Source organism: Cetorhinus maximus, chromosome 23, assembly GCF_964194155.1.
Source record: "Cetorhinus maximus chromosome 23, sCetMax3.hap1.1, whole genome shotgun sequence".
Lineage (NCBI taxonomy): Eukaryota > Metazoa > Chordata > Chondrichthyes > Lamniformes > Cetorhinidae > Cetorhinus > Cetorhinus maximus.
The window spans coordinates 43,382,066-43,400,354 of NC_135901.1; the positions used below are offsets into that span (position 1 = coordinate 43,382,066).

Here is an 18,289-nt window from a genome sequence, read left to right on the forward strand (position 1 = left end):
CGATCCTATTCCACTAAACTGCTGATCATCTAATTTCTCTATGTAGCTGATATTATTAATGGTGTTCTCTCTCTCCTGGGACTGTCCCTCTTCACCTTTCAATGCATCGTCATCACCCATCGAAAAAAACAATCTCTGATCCCCCATTGTCTTCACAAACTACTGCCCCAGCTCCAACCTCCCTTTCCTCTCTAAAGTCCTTGTACTTGGTGTCCCCGAAGGATCTATCCTTGGCCCCTCCTATTTCTCATCTCCATGCTGCCACTCGGTGACATCATCCAAAAGCACCGTGTTAGTTTTCACATGTACACTGACAACACCCAGCTCTACCTCACCACCATCCTTCTCCATTCCTCCACTGTTACTAAATTATCCAACTGCTTATCCCAAATCCAGTAGTGGATGAGCAGAAATTTCCTCCAATTAAAAATTGGGAAGATCAAAGCCATTGTCTTCGATCAACACTACAAATTCCGTTCCCTAACTACCAAGTCCATCCCTCTCTCCGGGAACTGTTTGAGGCTGAACCACACTGTTCACAATCTCGATGTCTTATTTGACTCCAAGATGAGTTTCTGACCACATATCCACACCATCACTAACACCAGATATTTCAATCTCCATAACGTTGCCTGACTCCACCCCACCCCCAGCTCATCAGCTAAAACTCTCATCCATATCCGTGTTACCTTTAGACTTGATGATTCCAATACATTCCTGGCCGGCCTCTCACATTCACCCCGTCCCACATGGAATCATGAGATCATCAAAAACTCTGTGCCTGTGTGTTCTCACCTCAAATCCCATTCACCCATCAGCCCTGTGCTCAGTGACCCACATTGGCTCCTGGTCAAGCAATGTCTCCATTTTAAAATTGCATACTTGTTTCAAATCCCTCCATGGCCTCATCCCTCTCTATCTCTCTAATCTCCAGTCCTACAACCCTCCTAGATTTCAGCACTCATCCTCCTGGCCTCTTTGACATCCATGACTTTAATTACTCAACCATTGATGGCTGTGCCTTGGTGTGAAGCTTTGAAATTCTCTCCCTCAACTTCTCCACCCCCTCCACCTCTCTCTCTCCTGATTAAAGATGTTGGTTAAAATCTGCTTCTTCAATCACGGCTTTGTCCACTGATCCTAATATCTCCCTATGTGACTTGTTAGTTTTTTCTTTATGAAACTCCTCTGAAGCACCTTGGGATGTTTTATATAAGTTGTTCCTGTTTCATGACAGCCTGTCTGTGCACAGCAAGATTCCACAAACAGCAATCAGACTAACTGATTAATCTAGTTTTTATGGTGCTGTTAGTTAAAGCATGAATGTTGGTCCCACTGCACCAGGTGAACTCTCCTGTGGACAGGATGTGGAGTTGTTGAGCTCTCCTGAGCTGAGAGTGGAGCTGATTGAGCTGTCGGGCCTGCAGTGTACCTTGAAGAACCGCTGTCTGGGATCTTTCCTCTTAATTCACTGGCTCCCAGCTGAAGTTGTTGCTGCAGTTAAATAGTTAACTTTGAATATCAATCCCAATTTAACCTTTGGAGCAAAATCTGCAACTTTAAATCAGCTGTAAAAGAGAAAGATAATTCATGCTAATGCATTTGGGGAGGGCAAACAAAGCTGGAGAATACACAATAAACAGGAGAACATTGGGAGGGGTAGAAAAAGTGAGAGACCTCGGAGTCCATGTCCACAGGTCCCTGAAGGTGGTAGGACAGGTGGATCAGGTGGTAAAGAAAGCATATATTTATCAGAACTCACAATACACCAGAACACTCACACTGGGGAGAGGCAATTCACCTGTACAGAGTGTGGGAAGGGATTCACTCAGTTATCCAGCCTGCTGAGACACGAACAAACTCACACTGAGGGGAGGCCATTCAGCTGCTCCGAGTGTGGGAAAAGATTCATCCATTCAAACAACCTTGTGAGACACCAGCAAGTTCACACTGGGGAGAAGTTGTTCAGCTGCTCTGAGTGTGGCAAGAGATTTACTCAGTCATCCCACCTACAGACACATCAACAAATTCACACTGCCGAGTGGACTTTAAAGTGGACAGAGAAGTGCTTTAAAATTCCAGTGAACTGATGTCCCATCAACGTGTTCACACTGACGAGAGACCGTTCAGGTGCTCTCACTGTGGGACTGGATTCAGATGGTCATCTCAACTCACTGTACACCAATGAATTCACACTGGAGAGAGGCCGTTCAGCTGCTCCGAGTGTGGGAAGGGATTCATTCAGCCGCTAACCTGCTGAGACACCAGCAAGTTCACAACTAACAAGTGATTGGATTTTGCTGTGAATCACATCCAGGTCGGAACCATGTTCATTGGGGTCTGTTTCTGCTGATGGTAATAAACTCCAGCCCAGTTATAGGGGTTTATATTCTGGATAACAATCAGATTTGTGTTAAACACATGGTGTATTGAGTCTTTTTTAATATTGCTAACACAAAATAGTTATTTTTGAACAAAGGAGCATGTCTCAGGACATTGGGGCAGCAATGAACAAACTCAGGGGAATATTGGATACAGAGTCAAAACAACATTATATTCTTTCTCCATGTGATCTGTCTCAGAATTCTCTCATCAAACAGACCATCAACATGAGAGGAATTGACATTTTAAGTCATTCCAAGAGGAGATTAGAGGCTGTAATTATCCAGGATGTTGTTCTGAAATTTACACTACCTCCCACTGTCACCAAAGCTGGCAATAGACAGCTCATTGTTCTAATTGTGTTGCAGCCTCTGTCCCAGATGTTGTTCGTTGGAGATTTAATGTTCAGAGAAAGGGGTGAGATTGGATGTTCAAAACCGCTCACAGGCTATGGAGGGTGATGTTGACTTGAATGTGCCAAAATCAGTGTTCTCCATAGGCACCAATACTTTATCCCCAGTATTAGTCACTTTGGTTGGTGTTGTACACCTGGTAGGACAGGATGTGTCCTCATGTGTCTGTTTGTATGAGTGCGGGTGTATCCCTGAGTGTGGAAGTGTGTGTAAAAGTGTATGGGTGTGGAGAGGTTGTCTGAGTGTGTAAGACAGACAGAATGAGTGTGGGTCTCTGTGTGTGGTTGTCTGTGCTGCTTCTCATTAGCTATAACACAAACCTTCCTCTCCAAGCAGACAACATGGCTCCTGAGAATCCCATCCAGTGATGTGAATGGTACGATTCGGAGATCCTTCATCCAGGGTGAAACCACAGGCTGACTGTGTGCTGTGTAAAACCTGACACCTACACAACCAGGCCCCACTTCTCCTGGAGCAACATGAAGTGTCTGCTGCTTTCCAGATCCATTCCTTTCCCCTCACCATTATCCTCAGATAGTTCACAAATTCCTTGTGTACATCATCCTCCAACACGCCTATGGTTTCCACTTTAAATATTTCCATCGGTCTTTTTCACAGACAGCAATGGGATTGCTGCTATCACAGGAATCAGTTCTGAAATACTGTCCCTCTGATCATTAGGCTCCCTGGAGTAATACACTGATCCCGATCTTCCCACCTAACACAAATCCATATCCCCATCTGAGTTCCAGATTTTAATGTGATTGTCTAACATAGAAAACATATATCATTTAACTCATTTAAACCTGAGTCAGCACACCACCTCCACACACACTACAAGAGGTTGTCTTTGAGATCAGTTGTTCCTTTGTAATCTGGGTTGTTCTGAATGATGACAATATGAACCTTCTTCCTAACCTGTCCTAAACCTTGAAAGGGGGGAATGCGTCATTAACACATAGATGCTTCAAGTTATTAATTCTGCTTAGCCTGTCTGACATAATTAATTTAGGACTAACAGAAGGATTAGGGTATGTTCGAATGGACAGATCTTTATAAGGGGACATAAGGGGACTTCTTGCTAATGTCGGGATTACAAGGTTAGACATTATTTTTACATTCATTTTTTTAACAATTTGCTGATTTTTGATGGAAAGGGAGACAGTGAGAAAGAGCTAGAAAGTCGAGAAGGTCAGAGGGAGTGCACTTGTGGTGTGGGGTGGGAGGGGAATAACAGAGGAACCAGGTATGGGTGCAGACCATTTCTACATAGGCATGAACGTACAGGATCGAAATTATAAACAAAGGCACACGGTTCATTCTGTAATCATAATCAATGCTGTAATGTCTACAAAATACTCCAAATGTATGGGAGAAACTTCTATCGATGAGATGTCTTTGGGGCTCTCCTGTATCCCCATATTTGTCATTAATGTTGCTTTTCCATCACACAGCTGACTCATGTCGAATGTCTTAGATAATCCACAACACCTTCTGTCAGTTCATTCACTGAAACCACGGACTCTCCTTGTTGTAACGGTGACATTCCCTGTCTGCCCGGTTATTTCTTGAAGTCAGTCAGCCCTTGAATTGTTTGTACATTGTTTCATCATGTCCCACCCAGCTGGCCACCAGTGCAGAGGCATTGGAGGAGGACGGTTTGGTCCACGTTGTTAGAGGCTGCAGACAGGCCGAGAAGGACAATGAGGGAGTTTTCCTTTGTCACATTCACATCGGGTGTCATTGGTGACTTTGGGAAGAGCTGTTTCGATACCGTGACAGGGACAGAGATCTTATTGGAGGGATTTAAACATGAGTTCTGGGAAATGTGGACATGGATTTGGGAGGTGATCAGGACTTTGGAGAGCGAAAGGAGGTTGGAGCTGGAGCGGGAGTTTAATAGGATCGTGGGGTCAAGTGTTGGTTTTATTGAGGACAGGTGATGATGGCAGATTTGAAGAAGAGATGGGCAGTACCAGGAGAGAGAGAACCGTTAATATCAGTGAACATGGGGAAATTAGGTGATCAGCAGTTTAGCGGGAATAGGGTCGATGGAGCAGGAGGTGGGTCTCATGGACAAAGTGAGCTCTGAGAGGGCAGGAAGGGGAGATGGGAGAGAAACTGGAGAAAGATGTGGGTTCAGGGCTCGGAGATGGGGGATCTTTAGACAAAGTTTGTCCCGGTGGGCTAGTGGAAGGGAAGAAAGCAGCAGAGGCAGATGATCAGATTGTCTCAAACTTAGTGACAAAGAAGCTCCATGAGCTCCTCACACTTGTTGCTGGAGGTGAGGATGGAGGAGACAGGGGAGAGGGAAAGCCCTTCGAAAGGAACTAATGTCTTAGGGATAGTAAAAAGATTCAACATAATCTATTTAATTGAAAGCTTAATGATTTTATTTTTATCCAGAACATTAACACCTATAACTGGGCTGGAGTTTACTACCATCAGCAGAAACAGTCCCCAATGTATATGGTTCAGTTGCAAAACTCAATCACTGTAGTTACTCGTGAACCTGCTGGTGTCTCAGCAGGTTGCATGACTGAGTGAATCCTTTCCCACACTCAAAGCAGGTGAACGGTCTCTCCCCAGTGTGAACTCGCTGGTGTTTCAGGAGGTAGGATGACTGAGTAAATCCCTTCCCACACACGGAGCAGGTGAAAGGCCTCTCTCCAGTGTGAACTCGCTGGTGTGAAATAAGATTAGCTGAACGCCTGAACCCAGTCCCACTGTGAGAACACCTGAATGGTCTCTCGTCAGTGTGAACACGTTGATGGGACATCAGGTCCCCGGAACTTTTATAGCACTTCCCGCAGTCTGGACATTGAAAAGGTCTCTCCTCACTGTGAACTCGCTGGTGCGTCAACAGATGGGATGAATCAGTGAATCCCTTCCCACATTCTGAACAGGTGAAATGCCTTTCTCCAGTGTGACCATGCTGGTGTCTCAGCAGGTTGGATGACTGAGTGAATCCCTTCCCACACTTGGAACAGATAAATGGCTTCTCCCCAGTGTGAATTCGTTGGTACATAGTCAGATGAGATGATCTCCTGAAACCAGTCCCACAGTGAGAGCAGCCAAACGGTCTCTCGTCAGTGTGAACACGTTGATGGGACATCAGTTCCCAGGAACCTTTGTAGCACTTCCAACAGTCCAAGCATTTAAAAGGTCTCTCGTCAGTGTGAACTCACTGGTGTTTCAGTAGGTAGGATGAACGAGTGAATCCCTTCCCACACTTGGAGCAGATGAACGATCTCTCTGCTGTTTGACTGCACCGATGTCTTTCCATGTAATTGAATCCCTTCCCACAGTCCCCACATTTCCACGGTTTCTCCCTGTTGGGACTGCATTTATGTCCTGCCACATTAGATGATTGGCTGAAGCCTTGTCCACAAACACAACACGTGTACAGTTTCTCCCCACTTTGAACAGTGCTTTTTCCTTCCATGTTCAAAATCCGATGATATTCAGGCTACGATAAACTGTGCAATCCATCAGATGTTTGGTTTCAGTTTCTTGACTGCAAATCCTCTCCTTCTAATATCCTGTGGAATTGATTTAAAACAGAAAGAGGGAGTGAGCGAGAACCCACAAAAACACAAAGGCTGGTTGTGAAACTGAGCTGAATGAATCTGGGAATTTGTGGGGCCGGCACGAGGAAAAAGTGACCATGAAAGATGCTGGATTGTCACAAAAACTCAACTGGTTCACTAAGGTCCACCAGAGAAAGGACCTTCTACACAGTCTGTGCCCATAAATTTCAAAATTGTGCCTGAACACTAAGGTCTAGGTCATAGGAGCAGGAGTCGTAACACTGACTCCTGGGGAAATCCACTTTCAACCTTCCTCCATTCTGAAAAATCACTACTCTCTGTTTCCTGTCACTCAGTTAATTTTGTATCCATGTTGCTGCTGCCCATTTTGTTCTATAAGCTATAACTTTGCTCACAAGTCTGTTATGTGGCACTTTATCGAATGCCATTTGGAAGACCATGTACACCACATTAACAGCATTACCCTCATCAACCACACTGTTAACTCTTGAAAAACCTTAAGCAAGTTAGTTTAAAATGATTTTCCCTTAACAAACTTGTGCTGGCTTCCCTGAATTAGCCCACATTTGCTTAAGTGACTATTAATTTTGCCCAGAATTATCACTCGCAAGGCTAAACTGACTGGTCTGGTAGTTGCTGGGCTTATCATTACACCCTTTTTGAAGAAAGGTGTATGATTTGCAATTCTCCTGTTCTCTGTCACCACACATGGGTCTGAAGAAGATTGGAATAATATGGTCAGTGCCTCCACAATTTCCACTCTGAATTCCCTCAGTATCCTTGGATACATCTCATCCAATCCTGGTGCCTTGTCAACTTTATCAGACAGCCCATATAATACCTTCTCCTTATCAATATTAAACACCACAAGTGTTTGAACTACCTTCTCTTTAACCATGACCTGTGCAGCATCATCTTCTTTGGTAAAGACAGATGCCAAATATTCATTTATACCTCATCCATACCCCTTGTCCCAATGGGTAAATCACCTTTTTTTAAATCCCTAACCAGCCCCTTTCTCCTTTTACCGGCCTGTTACTAGGTATCAGCCAGAGAAAGCGTTTTGATTTCCTTCCATGTTAGCTGCCAGTCTCTTCTCATACTTTCTCTTTGCTTCTCTTACTTTCTTTTTCCAATTTCTCTCTGAATATCCTTTCTTTATCCTGTCTCTCGGTTGTATTAGCCACCTGATATCTCTGTTAGCAGACTTATTCATCTTCATCTTAATCTCTTCTCTTATTTAGTGAGCTGTGGATATGTTAGCCATACCTTCCTCATTTGTAAGAATATGTCATTACTATGTCTGATCTATTTCCTCTTTAAGGCAGCCCATTCCTCAATTACAGTTTCTCCTGCCAACCTTTGATTCCACTTTACTGGGTCAGATCCATTCTCACCCTATTGAAGTCGGCTTTCCCCAGTTAATTATTCTTTCTCCTACAAGTAACCTTTGCCCACAGACAGACAGGCCAACTGTTTACCTTCCAGATTTAAAGGCCGATGATATTCAGGTCCTCACGAATCGAGTGACTCTGCCAGATCTGAATTGATATTCGATTTGAGTTTCCCATCTGTCAACCCTCCTCTTCTAAGATCCAGTATCAGAAATTTACAAAAACACTAACCGTCAGTCGAAGATAGAAATTGAGAAGAGACAAACATTTCTCTTGGTTTGAGTTTGCTGTGTGTAAATCCTTCCCATTTAACCCCCTGGAAAAGGAGTTTCCAAAATCCATCCCTGTCAGTCCAGGATAGAAATGCGCAACATCGTCTCCTCCTGCTACCTGGACCAGGATGGCCGCGCATGCGCCCTGCTGCACATTGCCCCTGTGAAGATGGCGGTTGTTAACTCGGGCCTGTCTCCGAGAGGAGACGCGGGTCAGAATTGTCTCCTCTCCATTCGGTGTAACCGCAGGACCGGTAGCTTCTTATTCAAGATATCAGACCTTCACAGGGTCTTCATGAAGCCTCCCCACCCACTCCGCCGCCTCCATCCCTCCCCCACTCACCGGCTCCTTTTACTCGCCTGTGTTCGCCATTTCTCAGCGACTTCCACCAGCTCCAGCTACAGATGGTACTGCGCATGCTCCAGTCAGAGTTCGCAATGCGCATGTACCAGTCACTGTCAGCTACTGCGCCTGCGCGAGGATCGCCTGACGTGAGCATACATCACATTCTTCCCCCCACTCAATCCTGGGTAAACGTACCGCCATTGAAAGGCCTTTTCTGATAAGATAATTATGTTTTATGATCCGATGATGATTGGCGCCATAGGGCCAATATATAAAATTATTAATATTGATATGGCAACCATAGTGCACGGCCCCTCCACCATAGTTCTGTCCTTGGTGTAATTAACAACAGAACAAACCCTGACAGTTAGATCTGAACTCACTGGACTCTCAGCAGCGGTGCAGACAAGTGATTTTTCTTCCCATATTATGACTACTGAAACTCTGTCTTGTCAGCTGGAATGTAGCAATTGTGGATCTAATCCTTTGACCTTCTAAAACTGGAGTGTTAGCAGGTGGGCAGTGAGCAAAGGGTTGCACACATGAAGTATCTGAATAGTCTCCCACAGGTATGACTGTGCTGCTGTGTCAGAAAATGGAATAACGAGGTGAATCCATTTCCACATTCAGCTGGTGTGATTTCATGGTGTGATTTTGCAACATGAGGTTCAGCTCACACTGGGATCTCAAACCCTTCTCAGAATGTGCTCTGCATTCTCAACCACAGTTAGAGAAAGGTGGTGCTGTAAATCTGAAATAAAAAAACAAAATATTGGAATTTTGAGCAGATCTGGCAGTGTCTGTGGAGAGTGAAAGATGTATTTAAATTTCAAGGCTGTGACTTTCCATCAGAACTGCACTGCATCAGTGAGCAGACCTGAAAACTTAACTCTATTTCTCAATTCACAGATTCTCTTGGATGTGCTGAGTATTTCCATGATTTTCTGCTTTTATCTCTGATTGAAGAAGTTGCATATGAATTGTGCATTAGATTTATTGATGACTAAGGTATATTTATTCTCAACAATCTCCAAGTGGAAAACTCTTCCATTTGTCTACCCTGTCAACCCCTTTCATTATCTTAAAGGCCTTAGTCAAGTCATCCCTCACTTTCTTTTCCAGAGAAAAACTTTTCAATCTGTTAAATCTTTGTGAATTTGACATATTTTCCAATTCTGGCATCATTCCAGTAAATCTTTTTTGCACCATCCCCAGTGCTTCGCTCCTTCCTATAATATGGAGGCAGAGCTAATCTGAGCATCAAAGTCACATTATCCCAAATTCCTGTATGTTGTAAGGATCATTATGGCTTCGGGAGAGGGGACTGTGATTTCGAGCTGTTATTCACCACCCCCTGTTTCAGCCATTCTCCCATTAGCTGAAAATAAGATTAGATGAAATGAGCAGACCTAATGAGCCGGCCTGTGACATTATGAATCAATTACAAAGTTGTCTCTCAGCCTTACAGTGAAGCAGAGGGTATTTTTCATTCTAAATTTGCTAATTATACCATTAAGAATACCTGTCAGAGAATGACTAGATTTCAGCATGGGGTCAGTGTAAAGCTCATTTAACATGATTACCAAGCAGCGAAGAGGTGAATTTGTAATTCACATGCACCTTGTTTGTGCATTTCCCAGATTAATAGTTGCACTGAGTCTGTTGTTCTCTATCTTGATATGTTCAAGGTGGAAATCCATAAATATTTGGGCACTAAGGGATATGGTGATAGGATGGGAAAGTGGAGTTGAGCTGGAAGAACATTTAATGGTGGAGCAGGCTCAAGGGGCCTTTTGGTCCAACCCTGCTCATATTGCTTGTGTTCTTATGAAAATCACTGTGAATCATTTCCATTCAAGCACAGCAGATGCAGCAGCACCCGTCCACCTCCTCCCTTCCCTCATTCCAGGGCCCAAAACACTTTCCAAGGGACACAGTGATTTACTGGTACTTCTTGCTATTCAGTATTGTCTATTCACTGACCACAGTGCAGTTTTCTCTACATTGAGGAGATTAAATCCCAATTGGGTAACTGCTTTGTGGAACATCACCTTTCAGTCTCCAAGTGTGACCCTGAGGTTCTGGTCATTTATCAGGTTAGTCTCCACCCACTCCCACTCTGACCTCGGCCTCCTGCACTGTTCCAATGAAGCTCAATGGAAGCTCAAGAAACAGCAGCCCTTCTTTCATTGGACACTTTACATCCTTCTGGACTCAACCTTCATTTTGACAATTTCAAATCATAACCACTGCTCCCATTTTTTCTGACAGTAGGGTCTGGTAATGGTTCTTCTTTTACCATTTATCCCTCCTCTGGGCCTGTCTGTTGTTTATCCACTTGTCCCATTAGTTTATTTCCTTGTCTCATTATCACCCAATGCTGCCTTGCACCATCATCCCCTTTGTCATTTAATCACGGGTTCAGGCTCGGACAAGGAGAATCTTTAGAGATAGTTTGTCCCGGTGGGCTAGTGGAAGGGAGGGAAGCAGCAGAGGCAGCTGATCGGAATGTCTCAATCTTAGTGACAAAGAAGCTCCATGAGCTCCTCACACTTGTTGTTGGAGGTGAGGATGGAGGAGACAGGGGAGAGGGAGAGCCCTTCAAAAGGAACTAACTTGTGCTAGAAATATCAAAACGACTCAACTATTCATCACGAAGCTGATTTATTCCAATTTTATACAGAATCTGTAACTGGGCTGGAGTTTATTAACATCAAAAAGGAACTAACTTGTTAAAAATAGTAAAAGGTTCAACGCATTGTGTTTAACACAATGCTGATTTATTTGACTTTTATCTAAGTGGGCTGGAGTTTATTAGTGTCTACAGAAACACACTATAATGAACATACTTCAGTCCTGAATGTTATTAAGAGCAAAATCCCATCACGACAGTTACTTGTGAACTTGCTGGTGTCTCAGCAGGCCGGATGACTGACTGAATCCCTTCCCACATTCAGAGCAGGTAAATGGCCTCTCTCCAGTGTGAACTCTCTGGTGACTCAGCAGGATGGATGACTGACTGAATCCCTTCCCACATTCAGAGCAGGTAAATGGCCTCTCTCCAGTGTGAATTCTCTGGTGTCTTAGCCGGTTGGATGAACAACTGAATCCCTTCCCACATTCAGAGCAGGTAAATGGCCTCTCTCCAGTGTGAATTCTCCGGTGCAGCAGCAGGTTGGATGACTGAATGAATCCCTTCCCACATTCGGAACAGGTAAATGGCCTCTCTCCAGTGTGAATTCTCTGGTGTCTTAGCCGGTTGGATGAACAACTGAATCCCTTCCCACATTCGGAGCAGGAAAATGGCTTCTCTCCAGTGTGAACTCTCTGGTGCAGCAGCAGGTTGGATGACTGAATGAATCCCTTCCCACACCTGGAACAGGTGAACGGTCTCTCTCCAGTGTGGACTCGCTGGTGTGCCATGAGTTCAGATGATCGTCTGAACCCAGTCCCACGGTGAGAGCACCTGAACGGTCTCTCATCAGTGTGAACATGTTGATGGGACTTTAGTTCCACAGAACTTTTGAAGCACGTCTCACACTGTGGGCATTTAAAATGTCTCTCATCTGTGTTAACTCGCTGGTGTCCCATGAGGTTGGCTAATTGAGTGAATCCCTTCCCATGCTCAGAGCAAGTGAATGGTCTCTCCCCAGTGTGAGTGCACCAATGAGTTCCCAGTTCCAATGGGGATTTGAATCTCTTCCCACAGTCCCCACATTTCCATGGTTTCTCTCCATTGTGACTGCATTTATGCTCCGTCAGGTCAGATGATCGGCTGAAGCCTCGTCCACACACAGAACACGTGTACGGTGTCTCCCCATTGTGAACAGTGCTTTTTTCTTCCATGTTCAAAATCTGAAGATACTCAGTTTAAGATGAATTAGGCGACTCCATCAAATCCGGATGTGATGTTTGGTTTCAGTTTCCCAACTGCAAATCCTCCCCTTCTAATACCCTGTGGAATTGATTTAAAACAGAAAAAGGGGAGTGAGAGAACACCCACAAAAACACAAAGGCAGGTTGTGAAACTGAGCTGAATGAATCTGGGAATTTGTGGGGCCGGCACTGGGAAAAAGTGACCATGAAAACTGCTGGATTGTGATAAAAACCCAACAGGTTCACTAAAGTCCATCAGGGGAGGGAACCTGCCACCCGGTCTGGGCCAACACAAGACTCTGGACTCCATAAGAACATACAAAATAGGAACAAGAGAAGTCCTAACACCCCATCGAGCCTGCTCCACCATTCAATACAATCGTGGCTGAATTTGGGTTTCAACTCCACTTTCCCACCCACTTCCCATATCCCTCGACTCCCTGAGAGATCGAAAATCTCTCCATCTCAGCCGGAAATATATTCAATGATGGAGCATCCAGAACTCGCTGGGCTGGAGAATTCAATGTGACAGAGAGAGTAAGAGAGAGAGGAGTGGGAGGGACAGAGAGAGAAGGTTACTAAACAAAGCACAGGATGTCAATAAACAGAATTCAAGTGCATGGGATTGGGGTAATATCCTGTTATAGATTGAGAATTGGTGAACAGACAGAAAACAGAGAGTCGGAATAAATGTCTCATTCTCAGGATGACAGGCAGTTATTTGTGGGATACTGCAAGGATCAGTGCTTGGCCCACAGCCATTCACAAACTATACAAATGATTTGAAGGCACTCATTTAAGCAGCACCTAAATTTTCACATTCTCTTCCTTGTTTTCCTCCATGGTTGTGATCATTCCTATCTCTGTAACCTCCTCCAGCCTCACAATACCCCCCGAGATATCTGCTCTCTCCGAATTCGAGAATTACTGATTTTAATAATTCCATCATTGGTTGCCATTCTGTCAGTTTCCAAGACTCTAGAATTGCCTTCCTAAATCTCTCTGCCTCTCTACCTCATTTGCATCCTTTAAAATATTCCTTCAGACCGACCTCTTTGACCAAATTATTGGCCACCTGCCCGAGTATCTCCTTGGTTTCTAACATTTCTGTGAAATGTCTTGGTAAACTATATAACAATAAATGTGTGATATAAACACAAATTGATATTTCTCCAAATCAACAACAACAATGTCCCTTCCTCATCACTGGGTGAATAACCTGTAGCTCCTTACCTAACAGCATTGTGCGAGCACCTTCACCACACGGACTTAATTAGTAATGGGTTGAAAGGTTATGGGGTGAGGGAGGTAAATTGGAGTTGAGGCCAAAATGAGATCAGCCATGATCGTAATGAATGGCGGGGCAGGCTCGAGGGGCTGAATTGCCCACTCCTGCTCCTAGTTCTTATGTTCAAGGATCTATGGACATGCACACCGAGGGTCTGTACTTCCCAGGTCCTACCATTCATTATATACTCCCTTGCCTAGCTAGTCCTCCAGAAATGCATCACCTCACACTTTTTGGGATTAAATTCCATTTTCCAGTGTTCTGCCCATCTGACCAGCCCATCTATATTGTCCTGTAGTCTAAGGGTTTCCTCCTCGCTATTTACCACACTAGTGATTTTTTTGTGTTACCTGTGAACTTACTGATCATACCTCCTACATTCATGTCTACATCATTAATGTCCACTAAAAACAAGAAGGGATCCAGCACCCAACCCTGCAGTACGCCACTGGACACAGGCTTCCAGTCACAAAACCAACCTTTGACCATCGCCCTCTGCCTCCTGACACTGAGCTAATTCTGGATCCAATTTGCCAAATTGTCCTGGATCACATGGGCTCTTACCTTCTGGACCTGTCTCCCATGCCAGACCTTGTCAAAAGCCTTAGAGAATTCCATGTGGACTATATCAATTGAACTACCCGCATCTACACACCTCGTCACCTTCTCGAAAAATTCAATCAAATTTGTTAGACATGATCTCTCACTGACAAAGCCATGCTGACTACCCTTGATTAGTTCTTGCCTCTCCACGTGGGGATTAATTCTGTCCCTCAGAACATTTACAAAGGTTTCCCTACCACTGATGTTGGACTCGCTGGCCTATTAGCTCCCTGGTTTATCCCTACCATTCTTCTTTAATAATGGTACCACATTAGCTGTCCTCTGGTACTTCTCTTGTGACCAGAGAGGATTTGAAAATTAATGTCAGGGCCCCTGCAATCTCCTCCCTTGCCTCCCACAGCACCTGGGATACATTTCATCTGGGCCTGGGGATTAATACACTTTTAAGGCCCAATAAAACCGCTAATACCTCCTCCCTCTCAATACTCATTTGTTCAAGTATATCACAGTCCCCTTCCCTGATATCTATATCTACATCATCCTTCTGTATAGTTACTCCAGATGCAAAGTACTCATTTAAAACCTCATCTACATCTTCCAGCTCCTCACACAGATTGCCATTTTGGTCCCTGATGGGCCCTAATCTTTCCCTGGTTATCCTCTTTCCCTGAATATACTTATAAAATGCCTTTGGATTTTAACTTATTTCACCCAGCTGTGTTTTTCATGCCCCCTCTTCGCCTTCCTAATTTCTTTTTTAAGTAACCCCCTGCACTTTCTCTATCCATCAAGGGCTCCTGCTGTTTTGAGCCCTCGGTATGTACCATAAGCTTCCCATTTCTCCCCCCTTATCTAATCCTGTCAATTCCTCAACATCCCGGTTTCTCTGGACTTGTTGGTCCTTTGTGGGAAAATGTTGGTCCTGCACACTATTTCCTTTTTGAATGACTCCCACTGCTCTGATGTTGATTTTCCTACAAGTAGCTGCTCCCAGTCCACTTTGGCCAGGTCCTGTCTTATCATATTGAAATTGGTCTTCCCCCAATTCAAAACCCTTATTTTCGATCCATCTTCGTCCTTTTCAATAACTACTTAAATCTAACGGAGTTATGGTCATTATTACTGAACTGCTTCCCCACTGACACTTCTCCAACTTGCCCAGTTTTGTTCTCTAAAAGAAGGTCCAGCACATCTCTTGTAGGACTTTCTATGTGCTGGCTTAAAAATCTCTCCTGGATACATTTGAAGAATTCAGCCCCCTCAAAGTTTTCACACTTGGTCTATCCCAGTTAATATTGGGGAAGTTGAAATCCCCGACTATTATTACTCTATTATTTTGACACTTCTGAGATTTGCCTACATATCTGCCCTTCTATCTCTCCCTGACTGTTTGGGGGTCTATAGTATGCTCCCAACAATGTGATTGCCCCCTTTTTGTTTTTAAGTTCTACCTATACAGCCTGATTTAACAGCAGCTCACACTTACACTGAAGATGTTCAAGGTAATATACTGTCTTTCCCTTTTACCGTATTCCAGTGCCATGCCAGGGTATACAATTCCGTTCGCATAGATTTAAGCAAAAAGAAATTCTAACATACCGCAAGATTCCCCACACCTTTTAAAGCACTTCTCACACTCTGGTCATTTAAAAGGTCTGTTGTCAGTGTGAATGTGGTGTCCCAGGTGGGATGATGTCCTGAAGCTCTTACCACACTGTGAGCAACTGAACAGCCTCTCGCCAGTGAGAATTCAATGTGTTTCAGCAGGTCAGTCCAAAGAGACAAATATTTCTCTAGGTTTGAGTTTGCTGTGTGTAAATCCTCCCCTTCTAACCCCCTGTAAAAGGAGTTTCCAAACACTCGGTGTAAACTGAGCTCCGGGAGTTTCTAATCCGGGTTTGGAGTCCTACACCGGGTGTGTGTGAACCCTCCCAGTCCACCCCCCGGCTCCATTCCTCTCCTGCACTCGACTCTTTCTCACCTGCTGGACTTTAAATTCCACCGCAACAAAAACAAAAATACCTGGAAAAACTCAGCAGGTCTGACAGCATCTGCGGAGAGGAACACAGTTAACGTCTCGAGTCCATATGACTCTTCAACAGAACTAAGTAAAAATAGAAGAGAGGTGAAATATAAGCTGGTTTAAGGGCGGGGGGACAAGTAGAGCTGGATAGAGGGCCAGTGATAGGTGGAGATAACCAAAAGATGTCACAGACAAAGGGCAAAGAGGTGTTGAAGGTGGTGATATTATCTAAGGAATGTGCTAATTAAGGGTAGAAAGCAGGACGAGCAAGGTACAGAGAGCCCTAGTGGGGGTGGGGTGGGGTGAAGGGATTGAAATAGGCTAAAAGGTAGAGATAAAACAATGGATGGAAATACATTTAAAAATAATGGAAATAGGAGGGAAAAGAAAAATCTATATCAATTATTGGGGGAAAAAAAATCCACCGTCTTCATCCCAGTCCCGCGCCCACACTGCGTATGCTCCACTCCCAGCAGGCTCCGCCCCTCTCACTCCGAATGGCTGGAGGACCAGCTGCTCCCGCTCGGTCATCCAATCCCGCCCCTTCTTCCTATTGGTCCGGAGCTGCCGCCAGTCATTTGCAGTCGGAACATGCGCAGTCCGTGGAGACAGGCGGTAAGTGAACTCAGTGTGAGCGGATTTAAAATGCGGGTTTAGCAATGACCGAATGCGGATACAGAACTGAAAATAAACCCGTGAACAGAGATAGGGCCGGCGGATGAATTTGGAAGCTTCATAAACTCACGGTACGGCCCCAATCCCTCAATAAGAATCCACTATCCCCGGGTTTGCTCGGCGCTGCGGGAGAAAGGCCCGAGTTAACGGCCGCCATCTTTATAGGGGCAATGTGGAGATTGGCGCCTGCGCGGCCGCCATCTTGATGGGTCAATGTGCTACAGGGCGCATGCGCAGCCGCCATCCTCACGGGGACAATGAGCAACAGCCCGAGGGAGACGTTCATAAAATGTGTGTTCACCAGGAGTTTTAGATCAGCAACAATAGAATTATAAACCCACAGTCACTCAGCAGTACAGAATTTAAGTATTGCTGAGAAAAGGAGACATATTGCTGATATTTCATGTTGCACTCCTCTGGACAGATGCAAAAAACACAAATTTCTGAGCGAATAACAATTTGTGCCGCACAAGGAAAGGGTGTTGACTGGTTGGCCAGTCAGCTCTGATTGGTCAAGGCATTACCATGGAGAATTCACCAAAGAGCTATCATCCTCCATGCTTTTGTTTAATTCAACAAACAGCCATCCCTGGACATGCACCTTCTGTCTGCAGTGGACAGTTCCCTGTGTATGAATATATGTAGCTTCTAGCAAGCAAAAGTAAGCCACATATTGAGCCCGACTTATAATCTTTGAAATTTGATGTTCTTGCGTCTGTCCTGATGAGTACAAGAGAAAAGGTTTCAACAGAATGTCTCTTTTTTTTAGCAATACTCAAGTGTCTTAAAGGGGGAAAATGTGGGAGACAGAGGGAGAGGTGTAGGGAGAGAATTTCAGAATTTGGGAACGAGGGAACTTAATGCTGGAGCGATTAAAATGGAGAATGTACAAGCTATCAGAATTGGAACAGTGCAGATATCTCAGAGGGTTGTAGGGCTGGAGGAGATTACAGAGAAAGGGAGGGGCGAGGCCACGGAGGGATTTGAAAAGAAGGATGAGAATTTTAAAATCAAGCTGTTGCTTGACCGGGATCCAAGACAGGTCAGGAAGCAAATGGGTGACAGAGGAACAGGACTTGCTATGAGTGAAAACGTGGACAGCAGACTTTTGGATGGCTTCACGTTTACGGAGAGTAGAATGTGGGAGACCAGCCAGGAGTGTGTTGGGATAGTCGTTCAAGTCTGGAGGTAACAACGGCAGTGATGAGGGTTTCAGCAGCAGATGCACTGTGACGGGGTGAGGGCGGGTGATGTTACAGAGGCGATCTTAGTGACGGCACCGATATGAGGTCAGAACCTGATCTTGAGATCAAATGTAACACCGAGGTTATCAACAGACTGGTTTAATCTCAGACTGTTCCCAGGGAGAAGGATGGAGTTGGTATCTAGGGAATGGAGATTGGAGCAGGGACTGAAAACAGTGTCTTCAGTCTTCTCAGTGTTTAATTGGAGTTAATTAGTCATCAGGAAGAGAAGCAGTAACCAGAATGGACCATGAGACTGAT

At 44.6% G+C, this 18,289-nt stretch overlaps 1 protein-coding gene across 1 annotated transcript in view; it reads left to right on the forward strand.

Annotated features, from left to right (window-relative positions):
* Positions 1 to 17,097, forward strand: part of LOC144698507 (uncharacterized) — a 68,948-nt gene extending 51,851 nt beyond the window's left edge. The window contains exons 8-9 of the mRNA XM_078570446.1: positions 15,532 to 15,588; positions 16,880 to 17,097. Coding sequence (XP_078426572.1) covers positions 15,532 to 15,588; positions 16,880 to 17,097 — 275 coding nt within the window. The remainder of the gene's footprint in view (positions 1 to 15,531; positions 15,589 to 16,879) is intronic.
* Positions 17,098 to 18,289: the final 1,192 nt, after the last annotated feature.